This window comes from Vicugna pacos, chromosome 13, assembly GCF_048564905.1.
Source record: "Vicugna pacos chromosome 13, VicPac4, whole genome shotgun sequence".
Classification (NCBI taxonomy): domain Eukaryota; kingdom Metazoa; phylum Chordata; class Mammalia; order Artiodactyla; family Camelidae; genus Vicugna; species Vicugna pacos.
In genome coordinates, this window is record NC_132999.1 from 34,809,916 (window position 1) to 34,828,520 (window position 18,605).

General features: G+C 38.6%; 1 protein-coding gene across 1 annotated transcript in view; it reads left to right on the plus strand.

Moving 5' to 3' along the window:
* ZSWIM5 (zinc finger SWIM-type containing 5) overlaps positions 1-18,605 on the plus strand; it is a 136,594-nt gene that overhangs the window by 91,266 nt on the left and 26,723 nt on the right. Inside the window, exons 3-6 of the mRNA XM_006200408.3 lie at positions 3,678-3,826; positions 5,091-5,241; positions 10,479-10,658; positions 15,562-15,738. Of these exons, the coding sequence (XP_006200470.3) occupies positions 3,678-3,826; positions 5,091-5,241; positions 10,479-10,658; positions 15,562-15,738 (657 nt within the window). The remainder of the gene's footprint in view (positions 1-3,677; positions 3,827-5,090; positions 5,242-10,478; positions 10,659-15,561; positions 15,739-18,605) is intronic.

The following is an 18,605-nucleotide window of genomic DNA, read 5'->3' on the forward strand; positions in this document are numbered from 1 at the left end:
CCCCAACCGGCCTGTCAGCTCTACAAGGATAGGGACTGTATCTGCTTGTTTAACACTATATAGCCAGTATTTGGCACAGGTGCTGGCACATAGGAGGCTCTAATAAACATTGAATGAATGAAGAGGTCTTAGAAAATCCTCCTTGGGCCTCTTACCAGTTCATGCTCACCCAGATGACTTGGGTTTCTTCAACAGTCACACCAGCTCCTTGTAGTTTGTTACCTGGATGCCTCAAATATTGACTTACTTTCCTTTTATTCTGCAACCATCCTTTTTTGGCACCCATTTCTCATCTCCTGGGTTCCTTGTAGACCAGAAAACATTACACAGTTTACCTTCCTTTCTTTCCTATCAGATAAGCAAACCCTTTTGACATTTTAGGTGAAATTTTACTGTTAGTAATTGTCTAGGCTTTGCCTTAACCTGGCCCTATCCCAGCAGTTTTACATTGTCTGTACACTAGACATTAATAAACTGTGCCTTATTTCCTCTGCAGCTGCTACCACCACCACCACCTGGGCCAAAGATTCACCAGTACTCTCCATACCCCTCCAGATCCTTAGAGGGGTGTCACTGCACACCTCCAACCAGTTGACTAAGGCCAGTTCCCTTGGGAGACTGGGTCGTGCTCCTGATTTTTCATATTCTAATTGAACCACCCAAGAGTCAGCACTGTTATTCAAACCATTTCTGCCCCTTGCTTTTGGAGCACTATTGCTGTTCTTTCCTCATTAACAAGGTACTCAGAGGCCCAATCCTTGGTTTATGCCTAGTTTATCTCATTTTATCTCAGTTCTGTCTCTGTAGAGCTACTGAAAACCAGAATCAGAAGTGAGACTCTATAATCTACATTTTTAACACAAACTCCAAGTAATTAACATTTGAGAATCACTGTATTGGTGAGAACTCTTATTATTCCACTGTGAGGAAAATGCATTATTCTGACTTATCCTATATCCTATGTGGTAGAATAGACCAAGAAAGGATTTGGCTATTTTCAGACACACCACCCAGCTTACATTCAGGTCCTAAAACCAGGTGGTAGGTCACAGCTAATGAGGCTGGAGGCCAAAGTATAGCCTTGCAGGGAAGAACACAGACTTTGAAGAGAGATCAACATATATTAACCTTTTTTATTATTTTTAATTTAATTATAGTTGCTTTACAGTATTATATTAGTTTCAAGTGTACAACATAGTGGTTCCATATTTTTACAGATTATATACTCCATTAAAAGTTATTACAAGATAGTGGCTATAATTCCTTATGCTATGCAATGTATCTTAATATGCAAACACAAACTATGTAAATGACTTTGTCTTTTATCTGAGCTTCTGGGAGATAACTTTCTTTGGAAATTTTTAGTTTTCCTAAAGCTTGTTAGGTAATCTTAAAAATTGTGTCAGCCTCTTACTGTTTTTTTTTTCTGAAATGACTTGCACTTGCAAGAGAATTAAAAGATCAGCTTGAGTGTCAAAAGAAGAGAGAGAGAGAGAGAGAGACCAACATACAGATCCTGACTCATACTTTTCATCTGTTACATTACTTACCTGTATAAGCTTTAGTTGCTTTCATTTTAAAATTAGGATAATAATACCACCATAGAGTTGTTAGGGGAATTCAATGGAATTTACCCAACAGATATTCACTGAGCACCTACTATGTGCCAGGCATTGTTCTATGTGTTACAAATATACCAGCAAATAAAACAGTTTATGCCCTCAAGGAGCATACATTCTAGTGGGGATATGTATAAAAAGTGCTTACTCTGGCATGTAGGAAGCACTCAGTAAATGGATGTTATTAATAAAGATGTAAGGATGAGAAGTGTATTTGTTTTGCTTTGCCACTTTCAGCTTACAGAAGAAGTGTAGGATATATTTTTTGCCCACTTGGAGCTTAAATCTAGATGGTCAATAAGACATATATTTGTTCATTCTATAAATATTAACTCAGTGCAATAATGAGCCAGGCATCATGAGGTATAAAAATGAATCCCCACTCCTAAAAAAACTTCCAATTTAGTTGGGAATATCTGAGAAATGCATAATTCCAATGTAAAACAAAACGCAACAGGTCTTTAAGGGAAGTAGTAATAAAGTACTAAGAAGAATGTTACTGCCTTTATACGCATATAAGCGTAAGGTGGGCATACTTTTTACAGGTGGCAGTGGGGTATATGGCTAATTCAGTGAGGGTATAAAAAGTAGCCTGTCCTACCAAGTGAACTAAGCAGCACATGAATTTTGGCAATGTTAGCCTCTCTGTATACTTTATGGTTTCCATTTCTCATTGCCGCCCTGACTATAGAGCTGAGGCAATATTGACAATGAGAAGTACTATTTTTGGCCAAAGAACAGGTTGGGCGGGGGCGGAGGGGAGGGTGGAAGTAAAGGGAAAAGCATAAGTAAAGTCATAAGGAAATGTGGTTGACCTCTGGGAACACTTAAGTTTCTAGCTGAAACATAGTGTACGTATAGGAAGTACAAGGCTAGAAACAAAAGGGGCTGAGTAGGGAGGGCCTTGAATGCCAAGCTAAGACATTTGGACTTAGTTTATTAAGAATAGTATGTTACTGAAAACTTCTAAGCAGGGAAGTGATATGATCAGACTGCGTTTAGAATAATACATTTGAGGAAAAGTCTCATATAGTTGATACCATAAACTGGAAGTTAATAGTGTTAATTAGTATTTATAGAATAAATGAATGTGTGTGTCCTCCTGATTACCTGGAGAATAAGATGCACTAAAATTTAGTAGAAGAGCAGCTTTTCTCTGCAGACCTGGATTTCATTTAAGCAGGGCTTTTATATAAGGAGACAAGAAAAAAGGTAGATTGACTGATGAAACATGACATGAATTTGTAACCAATTGCATGACCACACCTAAATAGTATTGACTTACAGTCTCTTGTCACTTGGAGGCAGGTTTCTAAAAACATATCACAGAACTCTGTCTTTGACAGAGTAAGAGAAGATTTAGTTTTCATTCCACAAATATTTCCTGTGCCTGTCACATTACCAGCACTGTGCTAAAGGTTATTCAACTGTGAGCAAGGGACTAATAGGCTGCTAGGGGAGAGGGATGCATAAATAATTAAAACTTTGTTTTAAGAGGTTGTTGAGGTAGGTGAGCCCAAGTAGGAAAGATATTTTGGGTATAAATTTATAAAATTATATCACTCTGTATATAACTCTGACTTTGCTTTAGGGGCAAGTTGCTACAAATTTAGAAGTGTTGGTTCTACTTGAGAAGCTCCAATTTTATACTGAGCTTTAAAAAGAGAAAATTTTATTTTCTTAAAGTACTTTTTTAGTTTTAAAATAATACATGTACTTTAAGATTTATTTGAACTTCATAGAAGGACAAAAAAGAAGAAAAGAAATGTCATTCTCCTAGGAAAAAAAAATACATCACTATTTCATGTTTGTCTATTTCCTTCTGGGCTTTTCCCCCCAGGATAGTATTTGTAAACCTTGGAAGAGGATACAGCTGAGACCTAAGTGGACATGAAACTGGCGTTAGATCTCTTACATTTATTTAGGACCACACAGTTGGCAAAACCCAGATTAAGGCAGAATACCCATCTGTTTCTGAATATACTCAGAGTGCCGTTCATGCTGAATGTATAGCACAGGAACTCAAGGGATTCATTTCACCATTCCTGTTCCTCACAGGTGCCCCTGACCCCACAGCTGGGGCCAGCATCGATGATGAGAACTGTTGGCATCTAGATGAAGAGCAGGTGAAAGAACAAGTAAAGCTCTTTCTCTCCCAGGGTGGTTACTATGGCTCTGGAAAGCAACTCAATTCAATGTTTGCCAAGGTAAGATGTGAAAAGGCTTTTTTTCCTTAAGTAAATTGGGCTCACCACACTTCTAGCTTCATGCATTGTAGCTAGCTCACTTGACCTAGCTGTATGGAGTGCTTCAAAACTAATGGGAGGGGGTGAGCAGAGCAGCTGATCAGGTTGCATCCAGGGAGCTCTGCTACCTCACCCTGGTAGTCCTCTTCCTTCTGCCCCAATCTCTAAATGAGATAGCATTGCTGGGAGTGTTAATCATGAAGCTACCTTCCCTCTACTTTGAACCCAAGGCTGCCCAATGGGCCTTAAGGGAACTTAGTATTTTGGAACTGGGGGCTCTCACAGCAGGTTTTCTTGGTTTTTTCTCTTAACATCTATAGTGAAATATAATTCACATGTCATAAAATTCACCCATTTAAAGTGTACAATTCAGTGGTTTTTAGTATATCCACAGATATATACCTCCATCACCATAGTCAGCTTTAGAACATTTTCATAACCTTAGAAAGAAACCCCACACCCTTTACCTATCACTTACCTTTTTCCTATGTCCCCTTCCCCTAGCTCTAAGCAACCACTAATCTACTTTATATCTCTTCAGATTTCCCTATTCTGGTTTGATAGGAATGGAATCACATAGCATTGTAGTCTTTTGTGACTGGCTTCTTTCACTTAGTATAGTATTTTAAAGTATTTAAATACATACATCCATGTTGTATCATGTGTCAGTACTTCATTCATTTTTATGGCCAAATAATATTCCATTGTATGGATCCCACACATTTTGTTTATCCATTTGTCTGTTGATGGGCATTTGGATTGTTTCTACCTTTTAGCTATTATAAATATTGCTGCTGTAAACATTCTTGTACAGTGTTTCTGTGTGAACATATATGTGTTCATTTCTTTCTGGGAGTAGAATTCATAGGTCTTATGGTAGCTCTGTGTTTAATCACTTAAGGAACTTCTAGACTGATTTCCAAAGTGGCTGCATCATTCCACATTCCCACCAACGATGTGTGAGGGTTCTGATTTCTCTGTATTCTTGTCAACACTTGTTGTTATCTGACTTTTTGATTCTAGTCATCCTCGTGAGTGTGAAGTGGTATCTCATTGTGCACAGCAGGCTTTCTTAATACATGCAAAGGACTTGCTCTCAGAACAAGAGGGCTCTTTGCATATGCTGTGCTTAGATACCTCATCTCCTCCTCCCCCTCCCCTTCCTTCTCCTCCTACTTTTTTATGATGTGCAGTCACCAAGCCCTTGCCCCTCCTTATGTGTCAGGTTCGAGAGATGCTGCGGATGAGAGATTCCAATGGAGCCAGGATGCTGACGCTAATAACTGAGCAGTTTATGGCTGACCCACGACTCACACTCTGGAGGCAGCAAGGAACAAGCATGACAGATAAGTGCAGGCAGCTCTGGGACGAGCTAGGTAAGTCCCATGTCTCAGAAAAGTGCTATGTCTATCCTACCAGCTTGCCCCTGGCAACAGTCATTACATGGATCTCGCTAAGTGAACTTTAGCCCAACTGGTGGAAGATTTAGGCTCTACAGAGGCCACCCAGAGTAATTCTGAACTCACTTGTCTTCTTCCACAGCATTGTGCTTTCTTATTGACATCAGCATTCTGTTCCCAGATGTTACCAGATAGAAGCCTTTGATGGGAGAAAAACTTTTCCCTTAGCTTCTGTCGGATGGCATTAGCCTGGCTCTCCAAATACTCACCAGCCTCACTTTTCTCACTCTCCCTGGGTGTGCTCTTCGTGATCACTCCCAGACAGACCCCTTAGACATAAGGCAGTTCCCAACACTTGGGCTTAGACGTCTATTCTTCTTTCTCTATACTTTCTTTCTTTTTTTTTTTAAATATCATGGCTTCCAAGTTACCTGTATGGTGATCTCATCCTCATCTTCTTTCCACTTATCTGAGTTCTAGTCTCATATTAGCAGCTGCCCTATGACCATTTCTACCGAAAGATCTCCTGATCACCTCAAACTTGAGAAATTCAAAAATGAAATAAGGCCTTCTGCAAAAATGATCTCCCTGAACCTGGCGTTGGCACCACCATTTCTTACTCTGCCAAACTTACTGTCAAGGACTCATTTTTCTTTCATTCCCTACATCCAGTCATCAAGTTAATTTGATTCCTCGACCTTCAAAATTCAATTTAGTGTTCATTCACACTTTTTACTTCCCATCACCATTGGTCTGGTTGAGGCCTTGGGACTTACAGATTAAATTAGACCTGTAGCCTCCTGAATGGTCTCTCTGTTCTGGATTCTCTATATCAGCGCTATCATCTTTGGTCATTATTTCTCTTTACTGCTCCCCTGTTCCAGGGCTAGTTTTGCAGTGCTGATACACAGCTCCCCTCCCTTTTTGCAGAATCCTCCATACCCTGAACTCATCCAGTCATGGCCCCACTTTGGGGTTATACTGGTAAAGTTCTATATGGCATATTCTAGAAGTTCTGATATAGCTCTTCCATACTTTTTCCACCCAAGAAAGCAACAACAAACCTTCCACTCATACAGAATAGCACAAGAAAAAAACTACAGCTTAGGAATTATAGTGAATTCCCTCAAAACATGTACATTATAGTCTTAAGGCTAAAAGCCTTGGGGAATGAGGCTTAATGATTCTGGGACTGTACTTGGTTATTTTGGGGCTGGTAAGTGTTGGGTTTAGTTTGGGTGCTGAGGCTTTTTGATATCACCTGAGGCACTAATGGCTTTGGAGTTCTCATTAATAATGAATAGCTACATTATTGAGTGTTATGTGCCAGTCTCTGTGTTAAAGATTGTGCTCAACATTGTTTTGTTTAATTCTTACAACAAACCTATGAGGTAATTACGTGTTTATTGCCAAGAAGCAGAGACAGCTCTGGTTACTTCTGGATATGGAATAAAATAAAGAATTGTAGAAAACTGTCTCTGCCATGACACAGTCACACTTTCTGGAGTACAAGAATGTTGAACTATTCATCTGAATTTACTTGTCCAACTAGTTGTGACCAGGGTCACATGACACAATGCATGGCAACTTGGGAGCAACTTCTAGACTCTTTCCTCAGAAGGGATTGTAGGCATGGACTTCCTTCTAGGGTAAGATATTGGCATTTGCATATTTTTAGGTGAGAAAAATGAGCTCAGAAAAGTTAAGTATTTTGTTCAAGGTCACGCTCTTGTAAGTGGCGGCTCTAACTGGAACCCTGACCTGTCTGACTCCAAATCTACCATACTTCTGCAACATCTCCCTCAATTCCATCTTGTTATGTAAAATCTTCATTCAGTATATTTGGTCACATCAAATAATTTATCAGTTTTATTATCTTCTTAGAGACATCCCTTCTGGAACCTTTTTCCCATCCCTGATCTAGATTCTTTTCTCTCTACACCTGTAGAGAGCTTCACAGTAACCATGCAGATATTGCCCGTCACTGACATTCTAGGACTTCCCTTTTCCTTTTTGCTGTGTTGGACCCCCTGTCTTCTGGATCCACATCTTCCTCTCTCTGGGTTTACTCTCTTGTTTGGTGAAGTACATCTTCCAGTACCTTCCTAGGACAGCATGCATGGGAGGTGAATTTCCCACAATTCAGGATAAATTTTGCATTGCTGGATGTTTGTATTTCACCCCCATTTTTGATCAATAGTTTGGGTGTAGAATTTTAGGTTGGAAATATTGTCATTTTCCCTTAGAATTTTGGAGACATTTCTCCGTTGTCTTCTGTCTTCCCATCATGAAGTACCAGACCATTCTGGTTCAGGAGAATGTCCTGTTTTTTCTCTGGGGAACCTTGTATTTTCTCTTTGTCCTCATTAATCTGAAATTTCAGAATGATATTTGCTGTTGGTCTTTTCAGTGTTTTTAAAAAATTGATCTGCTTAATACTTGGTAGGCCTTCTTAAGTGGGATGCTTATGGCTTTTAGTTTGAGATGCTTTCTTGAAAATTTTTTTTCATTTCCTCACTCTTATTTTCTCTCTTTGTCTGGAATGACTCCTGCTATTTGAATATTAGCTTCTAGGTACTATGCAACAGGCTTAAAGGACACTGTAGACCAGGGATAAGAAAATAGAGGGTTCCAGAAGGGATGTCTCTAAGAAGATAATAAAATTGATAGGTTATTTGATGTGACTGAACATATTAAATGGAGATTGATCCTCTAGTTTTATTAATTTTTTCTCTCTTTGTTTCTGTATCTTTTCTCTTTTTTTATCTTTTATCTTCAGGGAGATTTTCTCACCTTTATCTTTCAAGCATCTTATTAATTTTAATATATGTTTTGTTATCATATTTTTTAATTTCCAGGAGCCCTTTTTTATTGTTGTTGCATCCTGCACTTGTTTCATGGATGCTGTATCTTCTCATCTTGAGGGTATCAAGTTACAGAGTTTTTTTCTTTAATTTTCTCTGCTCTCTGCCTTGTTTGTATTTCCTTCAATTTTTTTTCCCTTTGCTTTGTTCTCTGCCCTTTATGTAAGATACTTTCTTTATATATCTAATGTTCCTTAGCTGTCCATTTCTATTTAAGTAGTAAGACACTTAAAAGCTAAAAGGAAGTCCTTTGTGTATGTGTGAGTGGGTGTGGGTGTCCTTCACAACTAGTCAGCTTAACTAAGGATGATCTGGCTGGGCTTTTTCATGGGAGAACCCCAGTTATCAGAATATGCAGTGTTTTTTCCCCCTTGGACTGATTCGTCCCCCAGAGATGAATCCTCCAGTCTGTTGTTGTGGATTATAAGCCTGTCACAGTCTTCTCAGAACCAAGTGGGGAAATAAGGTTGGCAGCAGTAGGGGCAGGAAGTGTCCATTTGTTCAATATAAATTTTTTCCTTAACCCCTTAGTTTTTAGTATGGAAACCCCGTCCTCAACTGTAAGTAGTATTCCCAATCCAGAGCTTCTCTGAATCAACCTTTCCAGTGAGTAAAACTCTGATTTTCTTCCAGGAGAGGGAATGAGCAGGCACTAAGCTACCTTGAATAGAGGAGGAAATCTGTGAGCCTGAGATCTTTGACAAACTTCTAACGAATTCTACTATTTTCAGCCCCACTTTCAGTGGGGCTCTGCAGCATGAATCAGTCTGCTTCTGGGCTTTCCTAACTGTTGATGGAGATTTCAACTTATTCTGTTCCGTGAAGTCAGCTATCACTCATCCACATACTTGCCAGTTTCCAAAATTTTGTGGCTGTTCTCTTTCATCTCTCCCATTCCCTGTGTCTGTGTTAGCTTATGCCTGTTTTTATCCCTCTACTTTCATTTTAGTGAAGTATCAGGAAGGAGTGGTGATAACAGATAAACTTATCTGTTTAGTTAGCCATTTTTTACTAGACTTAACTCATGTTTATTCTTCAAGGATGAACTCGAATGTTATAACTTTTCCTGACCCCACGTGCAGAGTTAATTGTTCCAGCGTACATATTCTCATAAAACTTTATATATGTCTATAATAGCATTTACTGTGCTTTATTACAATTATTATTTGGGTGACTCCTAACTATAATCTCCTTGAAAACCATCATTATATAATACTGTTACATTATATGATATGGTTTTTCATTGTTTATTTGAAAAATTGAATTGAGCAATAGAAACAAATTTTCATCATCTCCAGTTAGTATCTTTAAAAGACCATTTAAAAAGCCTTCCTATTTGACTCTGAGGAACCTTGAAATAGTGTCTGAATATACCTCCATCCATAAATATAGCTCCATCCCAAAGGATGTTTAACTTAAGACACTCTACAGCTAGACTTATTGTTAACTTGAGACTAAGAATATTTCTGGCTCAGCCCCATAGCCAGCCTTGCAAAGAAAAAGCAGGTTTGCTTGAAGTGAAGGGCAATGTGGTCAAAGAAACAGTACTCATTGTTTATATAGAATATATGATACTTTGCTATCACAACAGAGAAGATCCAAGAATGTAACAGTTTTAAGGCATCACAGCTGATGAACAGTATCAAAATCCAAGTCCAAATAAACTATTTTTCCTGGAAAAAGGAAATACTAAATTCTACTATATGCCAAGTAATATGTTAAACCCTTTATAAATATTATCTCATTTAATTCTCATAATATCCCTACAAAGTAGTTGTTTTTATGATCTCAGCTTTGCAGTTGAGGGATTTTAAGTTCAGAAAGTCCAAGGTCAACTAACCAAAAGTTGGTACCTTTTCTGAGCACCTCCCTTCTTGCACTAAATGCCCTTCCTCAGTGCTATTGTTGTACCCTGAACATATCTTTATCTTAACACTTATCATAGTCAAGTGACATTGTGTTTATTTATCTATCTCCCCCACTGGACAGCTCCTCAAGAGTAGGAACAGTGTCTTATTCTCCAGTACAGGGCTCTAAACAAGAAAGCTCACAATAAATGTTTTGGCCTGAGATTTGAGTTCAGAATTTAAACCCAAATCTGTCTTGTTCATCATCATAGGCACACATCCAGATATTAAGATAGTCACTCTGCTGTAAGAAACCTTTGGGGAGGAAAAATAAGCATTTATGAAAACTTTAGCAGATCTGGCTTTTTATATTGAGAAAAGCTGATGTTTTGAAAACTTTTCTTACCAACTTGAAATGGAAGAAAAGAGTAAACTGAAAAATTAGGGCTTAGCCATACATCAAAGGAGAGATGTCAAGCATGTGGGTTGCTCTATTTTCCAGGGGCCTTATGGGTATGCATCATTTTGAATCCACATTGCAAACTGGAGGAAAAATCCTGTTGGCTGCAGCAACTGCAGAAGTGGAATGACCTGGATGTCTGTCCCCTTGAGGATGGGAACTATGGACATGAGCTGCCCAACATCACCAATGCACTTCCCCAGAATGCCAGTCACAGCTCAGGTGAGCCAGATACCTTTTTAGGGTCTCTGTGCCTGGAACTCCAAAAGTTGGAAGGTAAAGCCCTCGAGCAAAGGTGACTGGACAACCTTTTGACTGTCAGAATTGTCATCCTAAATAAGAAAAGCCTGTCCTTTTGTTTGTCTTGAAATGCCAAACCTTAAATAAGAATAAGCTTTTATCTTTGTCATTGGGAATGCTGTCTTTTTCCACATCAAGAGTGTCTTTATATGCCCAGCAAAAATTTCTAGAGCGCTCTGCATGAATCCTCTTTACCCTTCAAGTTCTTCATGACTAATGGATCTTGGCCTCAGATGGGGTTGGTTTTTAGCTCAGAAGACCTACTTCAAGGGAAGGGTGGAAGACCCACAAAATAAAAACTTTTTAAAATGTCCTGAAAATCACCTTTCTTACTTTTTTCTGTTTTTCTTAAATTTTTATACAACAGATAGCTAGGAAGGGGCATCCTTCTAAGATACAGCTAGGACTCTTGCCTCACTGTAAAACAGATCCAGTACAGTGATACTGTACCCTCTGCCTTTTGAGCTCACTGACCAGATACCACGAGCATAAGCATTCACATCAGTTATAGTTTATTAACTCAGGCCATTTGCTATTGGCAATTGATTGCTTTTTAGCCCATTGGGATACTTTATTGTTAGATTTTATCAGACAGCACTGCCTTTTATTTTAAGTGATAAATCTAGTGACATTTTTAACTTCAAGGAGGAAATCACTTAAATTATTGTTGTTGCTTGTTCTTCATCTATTGTACCATAATTGACTGTCAGTGTATTTAAGGCAACCAAGGTAACGGGAGATGAAAATCCTACAGCTTTGTCACTTCTTGAAGCTACCCTTTATTGGCATTCTTCTAATCTTCACAGCCCAGGAACCCATTCTTCTAGTATTGGCTTTGGATTGACATAAAGAAAGTCAAATGCATATAAACACATGCCTCCAGACTGGCAGTTTCTTCCTTGTCATGATGTATTGGTTATTCATTGTTACTGGTTCTCATTTGAGGATGTTGTTCCCTCTTAAGTCTTCTCAAGTTGTGGCTAATTTATCTCTCACATTTCTTTACTTTTGGGCCTGATGGAGCAACAGGCATCGTGCTTATTCTTTATTGCCATTTCTACATCATTGTCCCTCTCTCCTTCCTAAAATACCCCCAGCTTTAAAGTTAACGCTGTCAAATATACTGTCTGCTACTCTGGTGGTTTGGTCATTTGTAGACCTCTGGATCAATCCCCTTCATTCCTTGAAGATTTTTGGCTATTCACCCACTAACACTACTCTGTCACTACTTCTGTCCTAATTCTTGATCATTTCAATATCCATATATATGATCCTTCCAGTATTCTAGCCTCTCAATTCTTTGACCTCCTCTCTTATAATAGTCTCATCTTCTACCATAACTTACCCATGCAATCCCAAGATCATACCCTAAACCTTGTCATTACCAATAACTGCATCTTCTTCACAAATGTAATTTCAAGCGGCTCTAATTACCACCATCAGCCTTACTAGGTTATTTTATCTAGTATCCCAATTCCAGTAGGTATTTTGATTCTTTTTCATTCTCTTGGAAGCCTCATTTTCCTCCTTATTCAGGTTAGATTCCTTGGTGCATCATTATAATCACTACCTTGCATACACACTCAACCCTCTCTTTCTCTTTGTTACACTCATATAGCAAAACCCTAACCTTACTAGTTCTAACTCTCATTACTCAGTGTTCACACGTGCACAGCTGAATGTAGTGGAGAGAAACACCACCATGATAACTGGTCTTATTTTAAGTTTATGACCAATAATCTCAAGTGGATCCATATTACTGTCCAGACATCAACTCCATTTCCCTGGTCTATGCCTTCTTTCACTCTTCTAAATTACTATTTCACACCATCTTTCCCCTAAAACTTTCTATACTTTCTCCCCTTCCTCACTTTTAGCCTACAGCCTTGCTGCTTGTTCCTAAGAATATAGAAGCAATCAGAAGAGAATTTTTAAAACTATACCACCACACCGGCCTCTGTCTATGTCCATCTACTCTATCTCTTCTCCTCTTTTTGTTTGTGCTTCTGTCTAAGTCCAAGCCCTCCACTTATTCTTGAGATCCTATTCCTTCTCTTTTATCCAGGGCATCACTCCAGGAATTATCTCCTCTTTCTCCTGCATCACAAGTTTTTGTGGATTATTCCTCTTAGTATAAAAGCACATTGTTTTATCTTTCATCCCAAAATGAAATAAAACAAAAAACATTCTTGTTGACCCCACATGCCTCTCTGGCTACCACCCTGTTTCTCTGAGGTAGTAGAAATAAGTGGTAGAATTAAGAAAATGCTCAAAAGAATAGTGCATATGTGTGTATCTTTATTTCTTCTGCTCTTATTCTCCCTTGAACTCACTTCAGTCAGGCTGTCATCCCTCTACTACTGAAACAGCTCTTGTACTGGTCACTAATGCTAATCAGTGCTAAATCTAGTTCTCAGTCAGAACCTTACTTGACCTATCAGCAATATTTGTCACAATCGATCACTCTCCTTGAAATGCCTTTTTCATCTTATTTTCAAGACACTACTGTCTTGGTTCTCCTCTTCACTGACTCCTCCTTCTCAGTCTCCTTTACTGTCTCCCCTTGCCACTATGTCCCAACCTAAAATGTTAGAGTGCTCAGGGCTCGGTCGTCAAACCACTTCTCCTTCTATATTCACTCCCTTGCTAAGTGCATTGTTTCAATAATCACCTATATACTATCAACACCCAAACTTACATCTCTTACTCAGATTTTTCCTCTCAACTCCAGACTTGTATGTTCAACCACCTTTTCAGTATCTCCACTTAGATATTAATAGGCATCTCAGTAGGATTTCTTACCCCTCAAGCCCCACCCAAACCTCCTCCTCCTGCAGTCTTCCCTGTCTCCATATATGGCAAGTCTATGCTAAAACCTTGGAGCCATTCTTGATTCTTCTCTTTGTCACCCCAGGTCTAATCTATGAGCAGATCCTGTTACCTTTACCTTCAGAATATATGTAGAGTTTGTTTATTCTTATCACCTCCACTGCTTATTACTCTGATTACCATCATCTTTCACAGATTATTTCAGTTGCCTCCTAACTGCTTCTCCTGCTTCTGCTCTTCACTTTATAGTCTGTTCTCCATACTGCTGTCAGTTTTCCTTTTAAATGCAAATAACTGCTCAAAGCCCTCCAGTAGCTTCTCATCTTTCCCTCATGGCCTAGAAGGCCCTCCATGATCTGGTTCCCTAGTATCTCTCTGACTTCATCTCTTACGACTTTCCTGCTTGCTCATTCCATTCTGAGGTGCACTGGCCTCCTCACTGCCTCACTCTAAATGTGTTCGCACCTCAGGATCTTAGTACGTGGTGTTCCTTTTGCCTGGAATACTCTTCCCTCAGTTATGTCTAAGGCTTGCTCTTCAGTTCCTTCAAGTCTCTTGCCCAAACATTTACCTTATTAAAGACCATGCTATATAAAACAGTAACTCCTACCCAACACCAGCTCGCCTTTCTCCCTAACTTTGCTTTAGTTTTTTCCATAGCCCTAATAACCATCTGATATATTTGCTGTATTATATGTTCATTCAACTATCTCACCCCATTTAAATGTAGAGATCCATGAAGGCAGGGACTTCTTATATCCTCAGTACCAAGGACAGTACCTGCCATTAGTAGACACTCATTATTTGCTGATTTCAAAACATTTTGGGAGCCTAATCCCCACTGTGGGCTGAGCAGACCCACGTGGATTCTCAGTTCAGCAGGAGAAGGGCTTCGATTACAGCCAGTAGAAGGGTCATTGTGCTTCTACTGAGGCACAACATGATGGAAGAGCATTTCAGTAAACATCATCAGTGCTATTATGATTTAATCCCCCTGGCCTGTACTCTAAGGAATGTATCAACTTCTAAAGAAATGACTAGAATCCAAGGACATTTGCTTAGTGGATGAATTTGTTCATTTCTTTCAAGTACAGTCTGAATCCTCTGACTTTCCCTCCTGGTATTTTTGCACAGGCTCAGTAGATGCGCAGCTCATTTGGGCATCACTAGAAATACCTGTGTAGTACTTCAGGTCTTGATCCCAAAATAATTTCAACTGTTCTTAATCTGGCAGAGAGTCAGTTAAATGATCCTTTTTTTTTCCTTTAATTTCCTTAAATGCCATTTCCATGAGTCCTTCTATATTCAATTTTATGATTGTATCTTCCATTTGGTCTTCCTACACACCACCCTAAAGAATTGAGCCTACTTTGTCTGCTGTTTCCCTGCAGCCCTTTTCCTGAAGAGAGATGACATGGTAAGACTCCAATGAGAAAACAATTAGTCTTTGTCAGCATCAGTTTTTCTTATTAGAGAACAAGGTTGTAAGCCTGCAGATGTTAGTGTGATAAAGGTACCAGAGTACACAGGGCTTCAGCTCTTTTTCAGCTATTACATCGATGTCACAGAGGTATGTAGTGTGAGAAGGGTTATGCTGTGAATAAGATAGGTTATGGGTTGGCCGGGGAAGTTACCTAGCGGCTTCTCTTTTCCTCTGGCTTCTATGTAAGCAGTTTGTATCCTCATAACTGAGTGGTTGAGCATCACTGTCCCTCCTCTCTTTCATGTGGCTCTGCATCCTAGGAGAAACTGGCCTTCTATAGAAGTAGAAAGGGAGTCATAGAACTATGTAGAAAGGTTCTTCTCATAGAGGGCACAGACACACTAAAAGCTATCCAATAAAGATGCAACACAGCAAACACCCAGACAGTTGGCAGAGTGGCTGCTCTCACTAACCACACACTATTCTGCTGTCCGTCCTCCCACCCTGAAGAAGACACCATGCTTAGAGCTTCAGATTACCCATCTTGAACTGCTGCATTTCTTTCTTCCCCAGATTCTTTATCCAGACCAAGACGGACAGTGTTCACTAGAGCCATTGAGGGCCGTGAACTGCACTGGCAGGACAGCCACTTACAACGAATAATCAGCAGTGATGTATATATAGCTCCTGCCTGCCAGCAGGAAAGCGAGAGACTACTCTTTAATTCCCAGGGTCAGCCACTGTGGCTTGGTAAGTGTACCTTTCCTACTCTAAGAATTTCAGAGCCCAGTCTCACCTCATGCCAGGCCTGCATGAGCCATCTGTTTGGGTACCAGCAATGCAACTACAATTTGGACAGCTTCATACAGATCTTTTGGGGCCTTGACTAGGGCCTCAGGATATTTATGTGAAGCTTGAGCCATTTGTATATGTACTCAGCTGAGGTACAGTAACCTCAAATAGAAGGATTTGTATTCTGTTTCCTAAGTTTGGGGAGGGGAAAGGAGTTAATAAATCTCAGAGTACTAAGACAACCAATAGACATCAGTTCACAGGCTCTCTTAGCCAGCAGTTAACTGAGCAGCATTATAATCTACTCTGAAATTACATGTTTTGCTGAAAAAGCACGAACTTTGAAACTTAAATTACCCTGTACTAGTAGCTAAGGCACTGTCTGCATTTGTCACCAAGCTGTCTCCCTTTCCTCATTCCTTCCTTGATCGTAACAGGATAGAGCTGTTCCATTGTGGACCCTCCTCTGGCCTTCTGTCAGTCTCTTCTTGACTTTACCACAGAATGCCCATTCCAAACTAGACATTTTTTGTTAATATTCACTTTCTGAGTCTTACAACAATGTTATATGTTTTTATTACCATCTCCCAATTCCCTACCTCCATCCCTTACCCCATACCTTTGTCTTTCACAATATCTTGCTGGATCTGGGTATGTGCCTGTCTGTCTCTTGAAAGCCTTGACCAAACTCACTGTGGATCACTACCTGAAATTCCCTTTGATTATATTTCCTCTTCTCTGATCCAGCACTTCTAAAACATAAATCTAACAAAAATGTGGAAAAAATATACCTCATTAATAAAGTTATATATCAAAACAACACTAAATTATCATGTTTTGATTGTCAAATGGTAAGGGATTTTTAAAATAAAGATAATTGGGTTTTGGTGCCAGAGAGGTTGCATAATGACAGGTAGGAATGTAAACGCTTAACAGCATTTCAACAACACTTATCAGAAGCCTTTAAAATACATTCCTACCCTTTTTTTTTTACAGTGTCAGTTTGTTTTGTTTTGTTTATATTTTTTATTGATTCATAATCATCCTACAGTGTTGTGTCAAATTCCAGTGTTCAGCACAATCCCTCAGTCATTCATGGACATACACACACTCACCATCACATCTCCTTCTCCGTGATTCATCATAACATTCTGTGTACACCTCCCTGTGCCACACAGTGCAATCCTGTCTATCCACTCCACAACCCCAAAATCCCAGTCCATCCCCTCCCACCCTCCACCCCCCCCCCCGACATTCCTACCCTTTGATCCAGGAATTCTACATTTAGGAATTTATTCTGAGTTATAATTAACTTAAAAATGCATAAAGTTATGGGGTTTATTCAAGTATGGATATAAATAACGTACAGATGAGAAAAATTGGAAACAATCTAAATGCCCAATAATAGGAGATTGATTGACTCGGATAGTATACATATTTAGTGGAATGATACATAATCATTTTTAATGTTACAGAAGTATATCTGATGATATGGGAAAATACTTACAACGTGTTATTAAGTGGAAAAATGAAGTTACAATAATTATATCATAACCTAATTTTTTAAAAGTTGTGGTATATTTATACAATGGAATACTACTGAGCCATAAAAAATAATAAAATAATGCCTTTTGCAGCAACATGGATGGACCTGGAGATTGTTATTCTAAGTGAAGTAAACCAGAAACAGAAAGAAAAATACCATGTATCACTTATATGTGGAATCCAAAAAAAGACAAATGAATTTATTTACAGAACAGAAACAGACTCACAGACGTAGAGAACAGACTTATTGTTACCAGGATAGGGAGGAAGGGAATGGGAAGGGATAAATTGGGAGTTCGAAATTTGCAGATACTAACTACTATATATAAAATAGATAAACAACAAGTTGCTACTGTATAGCACAGGGAACTGTATTCAGTATCTTGTAGTAACCTATAATGGAAAAGAATATGAAAATGAATATATGTATGTATATATATGACTGAACTATTATGCTGTACACCAGAAACTGACACATTGTAAACTGACTATACTTCAATTAAAAAAAATAATTAATTAAAAAATTAAAGTTAAATGTAAAAATAATATCTCATTTTTATTAAAATGGAATAGAAAAATCTGTAGATAGATATATATAGTTCATAAAAATATATGAAAATGGAAATAATCATTATCTCTGATTTTTTTTCTATTTTGTTCCTCTGTATTTTCAAGATTTCTGCAATTATTTCTATAATTTTTAATGTTTCTTAAAAGAAGTCACAAAATAAACCATAAATCTCATTATAATCACTTCCCCATTTATAAGCCGTTGGTAGCCCTCTTTTATGCCTAAGGTAAATCCAGACTTCTCAGTATGGCATTCAAATCTCTTAACATTGCAGACTCTACCTTTTCACCCTGTCTCTAGCCACATAACCCAACTCTACACAGAACTACTTGCCATACTCTGAAGATGCTACATAAAATACTTTCTATGATTTACTTATATGCCTTTGTTTATATGTTCCCTTTGCCAGGGGAATGCTTTTCCCTGTTTGTCTACCTGTGTTAAATCTTGCTTGCCTTACAAAGCATATAGCTCAAATATTATTTTCTTTCTGGGTGTATTTCTATCATGTCATTTCTTTTTAACTATTTTATAATGATCTGCTTATGTATCATTTGTGAGCTCTTTGAAGGAAATGACCATCTCTTATTCATCTTTGTATTTCCTTTGCCAAGTATACTACCTGGCATATAGTAGGTTCTCAGGAAACATAAGATAAATAAATAAATGAGGCCTTTCCCTTTGTAAAGGTAGTTAGTTGCTACATTGA